Source organism: Chiloscyllium plagiosum, chromosome 2 (assembly GCF_004010195.1).
Source record: "Chiloscyllium plagiosum isolate BGI_BamShark_2017 chromosome 2, ASM401019v2, whole genome shotgun sequence".
Lineage (NCBI taxonomy): Eukaryota > Metazoa > Chordata > Chondrichthyes > Orectolobiformes > Hemiscylliidae > Chiloscyllium > Chiloscyllium plagiosum.
In genome coordinates this window covers 111,466,186-111,482,197 of record NC_057711.1, presented here as the reverse complement: position 1 = coordinate 111,482,197, position 16,012 = coordinate 111,466,186, and the positions used below count along the sequence as shown (strand labels likewise).

The 16,012-nt window shown below is 41.3% G+C and overlaps 1 protein-coding gene across 3 annotated transcripts in view; it reads right to left on the bottom strand.

Annotated features, from left to right (window-relative positions):
- Window positions 1–16,012, bottom strand: part of LOC122562648 (A-kinase anchor protein 2) — a 162,745-nt gene that overhangs the window by 82,198 nt on the left and 64,535 nt on the right. Inside the window, exon 1 of one of the 3 annotated variants that reach the window (XM_043715668.1) lies at window positions 7,358–7,628. The exons of the other annotated variants lie outside the window; for them this stretch is intronic. Coding sequence (XP_043571603.1) covers window positions 7,358–7,483 — 126 coding nt within the window. The 5' untranslated portion in view covers window positions 7,484–7,628. Of the gene's footprint in view, window positions 1–7,357; window positions 7,629–16,012 lie in introns of those variants that run through there. 3 annotated transcript variants of the gene reach the window in all.

Sequence of the window (16,012 nt, the reverse complement as noted above, 5' to 3'; positions counted from 1 at the left end):
CTGGTTTCAAACCTAGACCCCCATCAATGAAAGCACAGTGTGTTAACTGTGCTGCTCCGCCAAGTACCCTCACCCACCACACCTTTAAAAATAACATCAGCAGTCAGAGGTATCATTGAGAAAGAAAAAACTGCCTTTTAAGGAGCTATAACACTCCTGTGGATATCATAGCAGAGTGATATATCCATATTCCATAATAAGGTTGATGCACTCAGGAAAGTCAAACAGGAATCTATTAAAAAAAAGGTTTAACTGCAATCATCTATAGGCTGTATGGATTGGGATTCAAGTAATCAAGTCCAAGTTGAACTCTTATGAATGCTGAACCTTACTGAAATGCAGATATGTCATTTTGATTCCTGACCTTTGACTTATTTTTCCATTATAGCATATGGAAGAAAACAATGAGGGCCACTGTCTTTTCACACTCTTGTTTTTTGGTTTGTGCTGCTTGACTGGAATTCCTGACACGATCCTGACATATTTCTCAGTGGTTCGAAACAGAGAGCTCCAACTTTCTTATTTGTTAAATTCTAACATTTTAATTTGAGGAAAAAAGTACTTCATTTATTTTGCTCAAAAAGCCGTCAGTATAGAATGTGGTCAAAAGCTTCCTTTAACCCAGTAGCTGTGTGTCACCTGACCTAAGATTGTAAGCTATGGCACTTCTACAGTTGGTCAAGAAGGAACAAGCTGGTCCAAATGGTACTGAATTACTGTCCAGAATCTAACTGGACCAGGACGAAATTTATAAACTTGCAACGACTACAAGCTGTATGAATGCACCATGGCTGACACCATTGGGCTAAAACCTGCCTTCAGATGAGCTTCAAATATGGTGTGATCAGACAGAATCATTTGTAATTGTTTCCAGATGGAACTAGTCCAAAGAATCTCCCTTTCAAATCTTCATAATGGCAAAACAAATCAATTCAGAGTCTCTCTTATTCTCCCAAGAAAAATACCGTGCATTTGTATAACGCCTCTAAACATCTCAAAGCACTTCGAAGGAGTGATGGGTAAACAAGAATTAGTGCTGAGTAATGTCAAGGAGATACTAGGACAGATGACCCAGAGCTTGATCGAAGAGAGAGATCTTAAAAAAGGTGGAGTGAGTGTCTTCACTAGCTCCCGCAGAGGCTGCCAAGACTGGCCAGTGAATGGTTTTTCAAAAAATATGTTCACTGTAAAACCCAAACCATCAGTATTTGTCTGGTAACGCATCCTCCAACAACATGCCAATGGCCATAATAATAGGATCAATATGTCCATTCCCAGCTCCCTCCCAACTTATTAAAATGTTCCAGTTTTAATGGAAACTCACTCATCCCTTAACCCCCTTATTAATCAGCAAACTTCAGCAAAAATAACAGCATCAAAAATGAACTTTACAAAATCCAGAGCATTACAGCAACAAAGAGGGAGCCTTGTTATCTTAAAAATGGAATCACACACTTGAAAAGATTATCTGCTGACTTCCTGCTTACTTGGACTGACTTGTACACAATTTATACCTATTTGTATATTTTACAATGCCATGCTGAGCTCACCATTTCAATTCACTAGCAGGAGGTACTCATCCTGAAGGCGGAATGAAGTTAAATTAAAACTCACACAATTATAATGCCAAGAATCATTAAGTGGGCAGATGTATTGGAGGTGACTAATCAAAAAACTTGAAAAACCTCAAACTTGACTTTAGCCCACCTTCAGCTTTCCCACTTCTATGTTTAATGGAAGCTAATGACTACTCTGCTCAGTTTGGCAATTTAAATTTTTTTTAAAAATTATGTGCTTCAGATTTGACCTATCTTCCAGGAAGGTCTCTGAAGCTTTGGAACACAAAGCAATATGGGAGGTGAGGACTTCCATCTGGAAAACTAAACACCCTTACAGTAATGTTTGTAAACCAAGAGAATCAGAATTGCTTCCCCTGCTTCTTATTCCAGTTTACCCTTTTCTCTTCCTGTTAACAGCATGCTAACAGCATTGTTAAGATACTGAATTGAAAGGCATTATTAATTAAGTACCTAGAGCACTGATAAAGAGAGTCTGTCTTCCAAAACTGGTGGGCACTGCGGGGGGCTGAAGTACATAATCAGCTTGAATAACCAAATTTTAATTTTAATTTGTAAGTTTAGGATTTTTTTTCTCATTACTGTGTTCCTTTAAGGGGCTGTCATTGGTTCGTTTTGTGTTATTTGGTTTCATTTGGGTTCATTGTCTGAACAAAACAGTACATGGAGAGACCAGAGGGCCTGTGTGGCATGGTGGCAGTGCTCCTACCTCCGGGCTAGGTGACCTGTGTTTAGGTCCTACCTGCTTCAGCGGTGTATCACAATATGACTGTAAACAGGTGAAATTAGCATTTACTATAAAACCTGGAGTCGCTCTTAAAAATACACATTTTCACTTATATTTTGGCAGTTTAATTTGGGATTTGACCTCAGTTATAGCCTCCCTTCAAGGGCTGCCACCTGTTAAATTGATTTACATTGAAACATAGAAAATAGGAGAAGACTGCCATTCGGCCCTTCAAGCCTGGTGTACCGTTCAATATAATCATTGCTGATCATCCAACCCAGTACCCTATCCTGCTTTCTCCCCAAATCCTTCAATCCTGTTATCTCTAAGAACTATATTTAACTCATTTTAGAAAACATTCAATGCTGGAGAGGTCCAGGAAGGGGAAGTGGAACAGTCCATTTTCTGTAGTTCCACTGGCATCATTCCCCACCTTTTTCTCCTCTACATCAATGACTATATCAGCGCTACCTCGTGCACCCACAAGGAGGTTGAACAGTTCATCAACTTCACAAATACCTTCCACCCTGACCTCATGTTCACCTGGACCATCTTGGGCACATCCCTCCAGTTCCTGGACCTCTCCATCTCCATTTCTGGCAACCGACTCAACATGGACATTTACTTCAAACCCACCGACTCCCACAGCTACCTGAACTACACTTCTTCCCACACTCTCTCCTGGAAAAACACTATCCCTTATTCCCAAATCCTCCGCCTCCACTGCATCTGCTCCCATGAGGACCAATTCCACTCCAGAACATTCCAGATGGCCGCCTACTTCAAGGACCACAAATGTTCCCTCCCACACATGGTCAACAATGCCCTCCAGCACATCTCCACTTCCCGCTCCTCCGCCCTTGAACCCCACCTCTCGAACTGCAAAAAGGACAGAAATCCCCGGTCCTCACTTTCCACCCCATCAACCTCTGGATACAACACATTATCCTCCGCCATTTCTGCCACCTGCAATCAGACCTCACTACCAGAGATATATTTCCCTACCCACCCTTTCAACATTCTGCAGAGACCAAACCTCCACAACTCCCTCTTTTAGATTCAGGTGTCCCACCAACCCACTCTTCACTCCCTGCACCTTCTCTCGCCACCGCAAGAGGTGTAAAACCTGCAACCATAACCCCGCGCCCCCACCAAATCTATCGAAGGCCCCAAAGGATCCTTCCACATCCTGCACCTCCAAGTACCTCATTTACTGTGTCCGTTGCTCCCGATGTGGTCTCCTCTAAATTGGGAGACACGATGTCAACTTGTGGAACATTTCACAGAATATCTCTGGGACACATGCACTAAACAACCCCACCAACCTGTGGCTGACCACTTCAACTCCCCCTCCTACTCTGCCAAGGACATGCAAGTCCTGGGCCTCCTCCACCGCCAATTCCTAGCCACCTGATGCCTGGAGGAAGAACACCTCACCTTCTGCTTGGGACCTTCCAAGCACATGGAATCAATGTCGATTTCACCAGTTGTCTCATTTCCCCTCTCCCTAGCTTATCCCAGATCCAACCCTCGAACTCGGCACCGCCCTCTACCTGTCCATCTTCCTTTCCAACTAATCGCTCTACCCTCCACTCTGACCTATCACCATTACCCCAGTTCTGCATCTACCTATTGCATTCCCAGCTACCTTCCCTCAGCTCCACACCCCTCCCATTTATCTCTCAGCCCCCTTGGGCACCCCCGCCCCCCACATTCCTGATGAAGAGCTCATGCTCGAAACATTGACTCTCCTGCTCCTCGGATGCCGCCTGACCGGATGTGCTTTTCCAGCGCCATCCTTTTTGACACCTAAGATGTGGTGGAGTCTCTCAAAAGGGACTTGGATCATCTGATGTTGAAACGTTTACAAGGTTTTGATAAAAGTAGGAATGGGGAATAGGGCTACTTGAGCAATTCTCCACGATTATGAAAATCCCAAATGGCCTCCTGCATTCTCTGATTATACACTTGGCTGGGGAGACACTAGGTTAGTTTGGCTGCTGGAATGAACCAAATCTGATTCTACCCTACAGGAGTAAGTGGAAATATTGCAAACACCAATTCTAACTTGACATCATATCCATGCTCCTGGGGCTGATTAAAGCATTCTGGTTATACCAAAACAATTGCTGATACATCAACAGAAAATTGTTCTTTAAAAGATAGGGAAGATATCTAGCACTGAAAATGTGTTGCTGGAAAAGCGCAGCAGGTCAGGCAGCATCCAGGGAACAGAGAATCAACGTTTCGGGCATAAGCCCTTCTTCACGTGCTGTGTTACGTGCTATGCTGTGATGTACATCCTGAAGCATGGTTATGAATCAGAAAACAAAACCTCAAAGCAGGGTTTTGTGACCAGCTGGAATAATGAGGAAACGCTGTTATTGCAATCACAGCACCAAAAGCAAATGCACATCCATACCTGACAAGTTGTAGTGGCTAGGTCGAGAAACTTTATGCCAAATGACCAGTCAACTGGTAAACTAATTTAGCTCTCAAGGTTAATTAGAAGATAATTTAGGGTTGAGTTCACTGCTATTTCTATTCAAAGAATTGATAAAGTTTTGCACTTTTCCATGAAAAGATTTTCATGTCCCTTTTATCTTGTTTAACTACTTTACTTTCAGTTTCCCTTTTCATATGCGATCAGATAATTATCGAAACCTTGTTTTCATTGCCATGTCATAACAGAGGATTATCATTTCAGCCATGATCCTATTGTATGGTGGAGAAAGCTCGATGGGCGGAGTAGTCTACTTCTGCTCCGACATCTTATGGTCTCATGTCTCTCTCCTCAGTACCTGTTCCCTGGTTCCGACTTATTCCACCTGGATTCCAACATAAATTCCACCATTCAAGTTTTAAGATTGCAGCTTCTGGTCACAACCATACGTTTTTTTCCCTCTTGTTGTCCTCTCCATTTATTTCCCTGTCACTGCTGAACCTCTGGCTCAAGACAGTAGATAGCAGGAGAATGTTTCCTCTAGTAGGAGAAACTAGAGCCAGGAGATACAGGTTAACACTAAGAGGTCCCCCTTTAAAGATCGAGATGAGGAAAATTTGTTTTTCTCAGGAGGACATTCATTTGTGGAGTTGTCTTCCCCAGACAGCAGTAAAGGCTTGGTCATTGAATTTATTCAAGGTTACATTAGTAATGTTTTTGATAGACAAGGAGTCAACAGCCTTGAAAGGGCTGGTGGGAGTGGGACATACAAGAAGGTGGAGTCAAGACCACAACTATATCACGATTGTTTGAACTTGTCAGAAGGGCCAAATAGCCTACTTCTGCTCCTTTACTCTAGTCCTACGTTCCTCCAGTTGGGAAGAAAGGTTTGAAAGATTGAGGGGTTAATTCTGTTTTTCTTTCTCCACCAGTTCTGAAGAGTATTTTTATCTCATTTTCAGTTTCAGTTTGAGGTAGTCGATTTCATGCTGGTAATGATACACTTAGAGTCACAGAGATGTACAGCATGGAAACAGACCCTGAGGTCCAATCCATCCATGCCAACCAGATATCCCAACCCAATCTAGTCCCACCTGCAAGAACTTGGCCCATATCTCTCCAAACCCTTCCTATTCATATACCCATCCAAATGCCTCTTAAATGTTGCAATTGTACCAGCCTCCACCACTTCCTCTGGCAGTTCATTCCATACACGTACCACCCTGTGTGTGAAAAAGTTGCCCCGTAGGTCTCTTTTATATCTTTCCCCTCTCACCCTAAACCAATGCCCTCTAGTTCTGGACTCCCCGACCCCAGGGAAAAGACTTTGTCTATTTACTTTATCCATGCCCCTCATAATTTTGTATGAGGGTCACCCCTCAGCCTTCAATGCTCCAGGGAAAACAACCCCAGCCTGTTCAGCCTCTCCCTATAGCTCAAATCCTCCAACCCTGGCAACATCTTTGTAAATCTTTTCTGGACCTTTTCAAGTTTCATAACATGTTTCCGATAGGAAGGAGACCAGAATTGCAGGCAATATTCCAACAGTGGCCTAACCAATGTCCTGTACAGCTGCAACATGACCTCCCAATTCCTGTACTCAATACTCTGACCAATAAAGGATTGAACACAAGAAATGGGAGTGTTGCCAAACAGAGATCTAGGGGCGTAGGTGTATTGTTCCTTGAAAATGGACTCATAGGTAGATAGGGTGGTGAAGAGGGCATTTGGCACACCTGCCTTCAGAGGTCAGAATATTGAGTATAGAAGTTGGGATGTCATGTTGTGGCAATACAGGACATTGATGAAGCCATTTTTAGAATATGCATTCAATTCTGATTGCCCTTCTATAGGCAGGATGTTGTTAAATTTGAGAAGGTGCAGAAAACATTTACATGAATGTTACCAAGATTGAAGGGTTTGAATTATAGGGAGAGTGTAAATAGGCTGGAGCTATTTTCCCTAGAGCGTTGGAGGCTGAGAGGTGACCTTTTAGACGTTTATAAAATCATGAGGGACCTGAATAGGGTGAATAGCCAATGTCGTTTTGCCACGCTGGAAGGAGTCTAAAACTAGACGACATAGGTTTACGATGAGAGGGGAAAATTTTAAAAAAGTACCTGAGGGGTAATATTTTCACACAGAGGGTCGTGCGTGTATGGAATGAGCTGCCAGCGGAAGTGATGGAGGCTGGTATAATTACAGCATTTAAAAAATATCTGGGTGGGTATATGAATAGGAAAGGTTTAGGGGGGTATGGGCCAAGTGCTGGCAAATGGGACCAGGTCAGATTGGGATGTCTCATCGACGCAGACAAGTTTGACTGAAAGAGTCTGTTTCCATGCTGTATAACTCTACGACTATGACTCTGCACCCCTTTTCCAAACATGCGTGGTATTTGCAGTGATCACGGGGGTAACTGGAATACCAGTGGCCAATTGATTAACAAATTGTGAATTTAACAAAGGCATAATATGTGTATTTTGGACTGTCTGTACTGAGGTAAACAAATTGTCAGTATATTACCATGAGTTTAGGTTTTACATACAAACATACATTCCAATGTCTATCATGAATTTGTTTTACAAGTTAATAAAGTTAATCTCTTACCCTTGATCCTTGCTCCATTGTATGGCAAAGCACTTGCCATGGTGACGTATATCTAAACATCATCAGCAACAATGGCCAGGAAGAAAGCTTTGAGTTGAGGTTATTTCCAATAGATGCACAAAACATTCAGGACTAACTCTAGGTACTGCAACCCTCAGAGTTTGTGTGTACAGCCAATTTACTTTGGAAAATCTGAACAAAGCTGCCTGTAAGAAGCTTTCTTTCACCAGGATAAGCCTCACATCAGACTCAATTAGTGAGCATGGTATTACATTGAACATGCAGCACAGGAACAGACCATTCAGTCCAGTTTTCATGTTGGCCCTTATACTTGCTTCATTTCCTTCCCCATTCGGTGAAAAATAGCCAAAAAAGGAGGTTTTGTTCTAATAGTTGACATTAAGCTTTTAGGATATCACATTGGGTCTCACAAACAAATCATTAAACTGATGTATACACAGAAATGAAGATGAAGGCCACAAAAAGACCAAATGAGATTAATAACCAAATGAGTTTTATTTTGAGGTGATATGTGTTGAGTGTTGTTAATTAGAAAGGATTATTGGAGAACCTCTCGGAATAGTGCCAAATGATGCAACTGGATATAGCCTTCAATTAATATTTTGTCTGTTAGCTGGTCCCTGTGGCCCTGGAATACTCTCTTGATGCTGCTCTGAGTGTCAGCTAAGATTATGCATCTTATGCAAGTCCCTGGGGTGAGACTTGAACCAGTAAAGTCTTAAATCTCCTAACTGTAGCTTTGAATTCTGAGGGAGCTCTTGGTCAACTCACCACATTTGGTGGTTGTTCGTAGTTAGATAAAATGAAAGTGTACTCAACAGAAAAATCAATGATGCCATTAACACATTTGACAATAAAGGGCATAAAAATTAATAGACTACTGGATACCAAGAGGAGGTAAGTGGGGTTGAGTTGTAGATTCAATCATGATCTGTCTAAATGGCAGATCAAGTGGGCCAAGTGGCCTACTCATGTTTATATTTTTTATGCTTTTTAAAGATTGAGTTTTAATTACATATTTTACGTCACCACGGGAGAAACAAGGTTTGGTTTTTTTGTTTACGCAGTGCGTTTTAGCAATTTTTGCCTGTGCCCTTGACCACATCCTGAGCAAACTGCCTCCAATTCAAGATTGCAAGGAGAATATGATAGATTCAACCATCTTCAGAGGCCTTTTTGGACCTACTAGACTCAAAAATGACCCAAGAATCTGGATTGTTTTTAATAAATACTTCTCTTTGAATCAAACTTCTGCTTCTTCCATGATATTCTTCACTTTGCTGTGCACGTTGGTGCACTTAAAAATAGAAATAAGATAGTCGTGCTTTTTTATTGTTTTTCTCATATCCTGACAATGATGTAAAATCTTTTCCAACCAATGAGGTGACTTATTTTAAGTGTAGTCAATGTTGTTGGGTAGGAAACACAGCAGCGAATTTGTGGACTGCAAGCTCCCACAACAGCATTGTAATTATAATCAGATAATGTGTGAGTGAAGTTAACTGAGTGAGAAATAATAGCTCACAACATTTCGAAGAACCCTACAGCTCATCTTTAGAACAGCTTTACTTGTTCTTTTATGTCCTTCTGAGACCAAAGCATGTTTTTTTTTTTAAGATTCCCTACAGTGTGGAAACAGGCCCTTGGCCCAACAAGTCCACACCAACCCTCCAAAGAGTAACCCACCCAGACCCATTTCCCTCTGACTAATGCACCTAACACTGCAGGCAATTTAGCATGGCTGCACATCTTTGGACTGTGGGAGGAAACCAGAGTCCCCGGAGGAAGCCCACGCAGACAATGTGCAAACTCCACACAGTCACCCAAGGCTAGAATCGAACCTGGGATCCTGGTGCTGTGAGGCAGCAGTGCTAACCACTGAGCCACTGTGCAGTTTTGATGCAAGCCTATCTTGGCAGTGTAGCACTTCCTGGAGACTGCATGGGGAAAGCCAGCCAGTCATTTTTGTGCTCATTTTTTCTGGAACAGGGCTTGAAGCTGCAACCTTGTGACCTGAGTGATAAGAATGTTCTCCACAGAACCAAGAGGAATCAGGAAACGACTGTAACCAATCCTTACCAATGAATCAAATGTTAAAACTTGGAAATTTCTAAATCTTTGCTGCTTCTTTTAGGTCACACTTGGGGCTCACTGTGTACAATCATAACTTTCCAAACCGAATGTACCCTTGCAATGTTCCCCATATCCCAGACGTACTCCACGGAAGCAAGAATTCTCCAGCCAAGGAGATGCCTCTTGCTCTTTGCAGCAGATTAAAAAAAAAAGTAGCAAAACAATTTGCATTAGGTCATTTCCCCTGAGTTCACAGCTGGCTTCAGTCTCTTTGAAATCATTACTCTTTTCGAAACAGTGCTGTAAGCTGGCTCCGGAAAGCACATCAAAAGTGCGCTCTTGCATCTGTAGGGTAAATGGTTTCAACTCACTGCTTTACTGTTCATTTTGCTAGTGTTGATTAGCCATCTGTAAAAAACCTGGAATGAGCAGATTGCCTTATAAGGAAAGGCTAGACAGTTTGGGCCTGTATCCTCTTGAACAGTGAGAGGTGCCTTCATTGAAGTAGAAGATCCTGAAGAACTTGGCCAGGTGGATATTGAATGGATGCTTCCTCTTGCGGGAGAATCGAGAACTGGGAGTCGTATTTTAAAAATAAGCGATTATCCAGCTCTGTCTTAAATGTGGAATTTTTTTTCTCTGTGTGTTGAGAGTCTACTGTATTCCTTCCTCAGATTTTTACAATATTGTATTTTTAAAGAAGAGGTAGACAGATTCTTGATACAAAGGGGGTGAAAGATTATGGGGGATATGCAGGAATGTAGATTTGAGGCTTAAATCTCATCAGCCATGATTCTATTGTAAAGTACAGCAGGTGTAAAGGACTGAGTGGCTTATTCTTGTCCTTGCTTACATCTATGTTTACTTATAGAAGGTTTCAAGCTATTTCCTACATAAATCTGGAACGTGGCACCAGCAGTACATTATTTCCATCACACTCATATTTGTCACAAACATTACCACTCATTAATTTGTTTTTTTTCCCTCAAAAAAGGACATTAAATCCAAACTTTGCTTTGCTCAAGCGCCAAATTCACAAATGACCCAACAATTTCCAAACAAACAACACTCCACAGGTCAGCAAGTCACATCTGCATGATAAACTTGGCAGCTCTGTGACGTCACAGGATGTTAAGTCGAGGGGTACGTATTGGGCAGCCACCTTAAAGAAATAAAGCAAGGTTTGCATTTTCATAGCACCTTCCCTAATCTCAGGATGTCCCAAAAAGTGAATAACTAGTCACCGTCGATTTATAGACAGTCCCCAGGTTGCAGACAGAGTCCGTTCTGGACTCTGTTCGTAAGACAATTTGTCCGCAAGTTGGAACGCAACACAGGGCAATGTAAAGCAGCTATTTGTAAGTATAGGAAACACTCATCTTTAAAATTGCACCCAAATATGGGATCAAATTCATAAGTCCAAGTGTATCTACATCGGGTGTTCATCTTGGAGACCCCTCCATACTGTCATTGTCGTGATGATGAAGGGCTTTTGCCTGAAATGTCGATTTTCCTGCTCCTTGGATGCTGCCTGACCTGCTGTGCTTTTCCAGCACCACTCTAATCTTGACTCTGATCTCCAGCATCTGCAGTTCTCACTTTCGCCCATTGTTGTAATGTAGCCGGTGCAATGCTTCCTCTAGTGGCTATGTATAGAATAACACTGATAGGAGACGATTCCATGAAGTTAAGTGAAGGGGAGAATTTTATCTCTGGTCTGTGCTTTCTTTTTTTATTATTTCCTGCAATTTTTTTCTTCGTATAATTCCCTTGTTACCTTTTCCTAATGCATTGACCTCTAGGATGTTATCATTGCCTGCATTCAATGCTGTCCCCTGAAGAGCTGGGCTTTCTCAACAGGATCTGAACACTTTCAAGGGGGTTTGTTTGATCATCATTCCAAAACTGAAGTCTTAAAGCACAAGTGGCCCAATTGGCCGCAGGAGCAGAGACTCAGAATATTTGTGTGTTGAGCAACAATTGCCCAATGTATATCTTTTAACTTTATTTCTTTATTTTCCTAATTTATACTATAAAGATCTGAAATGTTTAGCTTTTTCCTTTATTTCTCTATTTTTGTGTCTAATCTTTTTCTTTCGTCTCCAAGATTTGTACCTAGGTACTTTGTACCTGAGATGGCATTTGTAACATTGTACACTTTTCACTGTACTTCTGCACTTTTGTACGCGAGTACACATGACAATAAAAACCTAATTCCAATTCAGAATCACACAACACCAGGTTATAGTACAACAGGTTTATTTGAAAATACAAACTTTCGGAGTGTTGCTCCTTTGTCAGGTAGCTACTGAAAACTTGTACTTCCAAATAAACCTGTAGGACTATAACCTGGTATTGTGTGACTTTTAATTTTGTCCACACCAGTCCAACACCAGCACCTCCACATCATAATTCTAATTCAATCTTCTCTTTTCTTCCAATATTAACAAAATATACCAAGTCACAAATAGAGGCAATTTCTTGCATTCAGAGCAGTGAGTTATAACAAAAGCTCGGACTCTCCAGCTTGAGAGGCCGTCCTCACAGAGATAGGTAACATGGTAAAAGGTATGGGAAAGTCAAATTTGTAAGACTTCTTCAACAAAAAGTCAGTCAAGTGGATAGAGTTTCAAATTGGAACAAGGCAACCATTGGATTGGCATTCAGATGTACCTCTTCTCAGCGACTGAGGCCAAAACTAAATTTCTGGACCATGTTGAGACACACAAACTGCTAGAATCTATTCAGGAACAGCTGGATGCTGTCATGGTAGTGAGGATGGGGGTGGGGAGGTGATGAGGGTGCAGCTCTATATAAAATATTGACTCAAGTTCTACAATGATAGCAATATCCTTTTCCTATTTATTTTCTTCATTTATGTTTAGAATATACCATTGCTCCTTCTCAGAGATACTCTGAAAGTCAAACTGAGTCTCTGAATTCAAAGAGTCATTAAAATCATAGAAGGAGCTACTTAGTCAATCAAGTCCATGCTGATGCTTTGTAGACAAAAAGCAGCATTCCCAATCAGTGCTTACCCTCAATGCTCAGCACTTGAGTGCAATGAGGTTCGAGCTATTACTGGTACTCCTACATTGGAGGAAATTTCAGGATATGGACCTTGTGGATAATGAAGGAATGGTATTACATTTCTTAGTAGCTGTAATGTATAACAAAAGCAGAAAATGCCAGAAAGGCTGAGCGGGTCAGGTAACATCAACAGAACAAATTAGATAAGGAGAAGCATTTTGGGCATGGATCTTTTTTCCCCTGTCTGCTAGGTTCTACTTATCACAGAAAAGAAAACTCATTAAATGGTGGACATACCAAAGGCAATAGATTGGTACAGTTTAACAAAAAGACTCAAGTAGAATGTTTCAACATACAAACTGGCAATTTGGCCCAACTGACCTATGCCAGTATTTATTTTCCAGATGAGCCTCCTTCCACTTTGTTTCGTCCAACCCTGTCAATGGACTGAGGATAAGAATGAAGGTTCATACTCCAGCATTGTGCTGAAGAAATGCTGCATTGTTGAATTTGGAGATGCTGGTGTTGGACTGGGGTGTACAAAGTTAAAAATCACAACACCAGGTTATAGTCCAACAGGCTTAATTGGAAGCACACTAGCTTTTGGAGCGCTGAATGTGCTTCCAATTAAACCTATTGGACTATAACCTGGTGTTGTGTGATTTTTAACTTTGCATTGTTGCAAGTGTCGTCTTTCGGATGAGTGGTCAAACAGACATTCTGTCCGTTTGTGAGCGTGCATGTAAAAAAACTTCCATGGCTCAATTTTAAAGAAGGAATAGGGGAAATAGAAGAATCGGAAAATTATCTGTGCATTTCTTAATATTTGTTCCTCAGTAAACAACACAAATAAAAGGTTAACTCATTATTATCCCATGGCTGTTTGTGGGAGTTGGTTGTGCACAATTTGAATGTCATGTTTCTTATATTACAACAGCAACTAAACTTCAAAAAGTACTTCTTTAGCTCTAAAGCATTCTGGGAGTCCAGCTGTCATGAAAGTGGTACATAAATGCTCGTCTTTCTGCTCTTTACCATGCCTTTCTAAAAACTTTTCTTGCTAATGTGTATAATTGACTTCCTTCAATAGGCCCATGTTATTCAGCTCAACTGGATTACACACAACTCCTGAATTTCTCCCAGAATTTATTAGTAATGATTTTATATTAACAACGAGTGGTTTTGGATTTCTCGACAAGGGAAAACTTCTTCCTTACACTGATCCTATCAAATCCATCCTGAAATAACACACTGAAACCTTTTTAGCTGAATCCTTACTGGACATTTGTTGAACAACTGATGCGAATTAACAATTGCCGTTCAGAAATTGTCTTTTCCTACACGACTAGAATAGAGCACAGCTGAGAACGTAGACAAGGATCAAGTCAGAAAGGAGAAGAAACCAAATTTGGATGTGTTGCTTGGCTTTTCAAAGAAAAAAAAATTAAAGAAATCACGACGCACACAGTTTGCAGAATGTCTGGAAAGCAAGTTTGCATGTTATTGCCTGTGGCGCTGCACCATCTGTGCACAACGTGTTCAATAAAATTGAGGACTGTTGCAAGGCATGAACTACATGCCTGACTTAACTGCACAGTATCAGTGATACAGTTCTGAAAACAAAGCTGGCACATTTCCCCCGGTCCAATTCCTTTCTTCAACCACTACCCCCGCTGCTCTTCCATCTCTCTTTACAACCATTCTTCACATGAAACCTAACGGGGCATACTGAAAGATTGTTCCATGACAGTCATTGCCAGGACTGATTTGACACTTTCCCCACTTCACATAAGGCTGCTTGTCACCAGATGATATAGAAGGATAACAGATACAGTCTGACTTGCATAATGCCAACCCATTTATGTCAAGATCACATTTTAGTCAACTAAAAAAAAATGTAGATTTTTAGGACATGCCAAAGTACTTTACAGCAAATTAGGTACTTTTTAAAAAGTATAGGTCACGGTTTTGTCAAATCTGTCAATTTGCACAGAGCAATTTCTTTGAAATGCCATGGGATAACTAGACCTTTTTCGGGGGGTGCATCGTAGAGGGGTAAATACTTTATTGACTTGGACCAGGAGGAAATCCTGTCTCTTCCTCAGAATAGAGCCATGAGATGTTTTGCATCTAAACTGAGACAGTAGATAGGACCGTTCATCCAAAGACAATCTGCAAAGGCCTCATCTGTACAGGGTTATCCAGTCTGGGGGCAGGTGATGGCCTAGTGGTATTATCATTAGACTGTTAATCCAAAAACTCAGCAAATGTTCTGGGGACATGGCCTCACATCCCACCACAAATGAATTGAATTCAATTTTTTAAAAAAGTCTGGAATTAAGAGTCTACTGATGACCATGAAAACTTTGCTGGTTGTCAGAAAAATCCATCTGGCTCACTGATGTCCTTCAGAGAAGGAAATTTGCTGTCCTCACCTGGTCTGGCCTATTTGTGACTCTAGACCCATACCAATGTAACTGACTCTCAACTGCCCTCTGACATGGCCTAGCAAGCCACTTGGTTCAAGGGCAACTAGGGACAGGCAATAAATGCTGGCCAGTCAGCGATGCCCATCTCCCACAAGTAAATAAAGAAAATCTGGCTTCTATTGCTCAAACTCCTGTGGGGGACTTGATCTCTTAAGTCTCTGACTCAGAGATAGAGTGTCACCTAGTGATTCACAGCTGACTGTATGTGATGTAAGTACAGACTCTGGCCCTGCATTTTTATTCGATGTTTAAAACCACTAAAGTACAAATTAGGGTTTGGAAATTTTGCTTATATCCTTTGCTGTTAGTTTAACAGGGCTCTGGTTAACTGTCATGGTTCCAGTACTGGACCAGTAATGACAGGCAAATTACTCAACTTAGAGATCAGTTATGCAATCTCTCTATTGCATGTAACTCCATAATTTCCTTACACTGCACACAACTTAATTAATGACAAGTCACAAAACAGAAACCTAGGGGAGGGAGATGAGATGCTCCAAGGCATCAGAACTAACTGGTGACTGTGTGATACAGGAAATGCACCAGCGCCTCATAGAATAAGTACTGCATGCAAGGGCATTCTTTGACCCATTGAGTCAGAACCTTTGTTTCAAAGAGAAACCTCATTCAGTCCAATCTCTGGTTGCTTCCCTGTATCACTGCAACATTTTCCTCCATCAAGTATGTGTCCAACTCCCTTATGAAATCTATTAAATCAATCTGTGCCCATCATCCTAGCATGAGAAATAACAGTGTGACCTTTTCACTACTTAAAAAGAGGGTGCTACAGTTTTAAAAGGGGAAGTCAATTCAAAAATCAGAAGAGAAAGGAATTTCGTTAGTCTTGTCACGATCTCAAGATGAAGCGTATTCATTGTTGTAATGTAGGAAATGCTGCAGCCAATTCTCTATGATGCTCTTTCTTCACACGCACTTTCTGAAAGAACTACGAAATTCCCAACAGACACCAGGCTATAAAAAGACTGCGCTCTTCGCCTACACAGAGAAATTAACGAGCACTGTCATCTTTTCCACAGTGTCT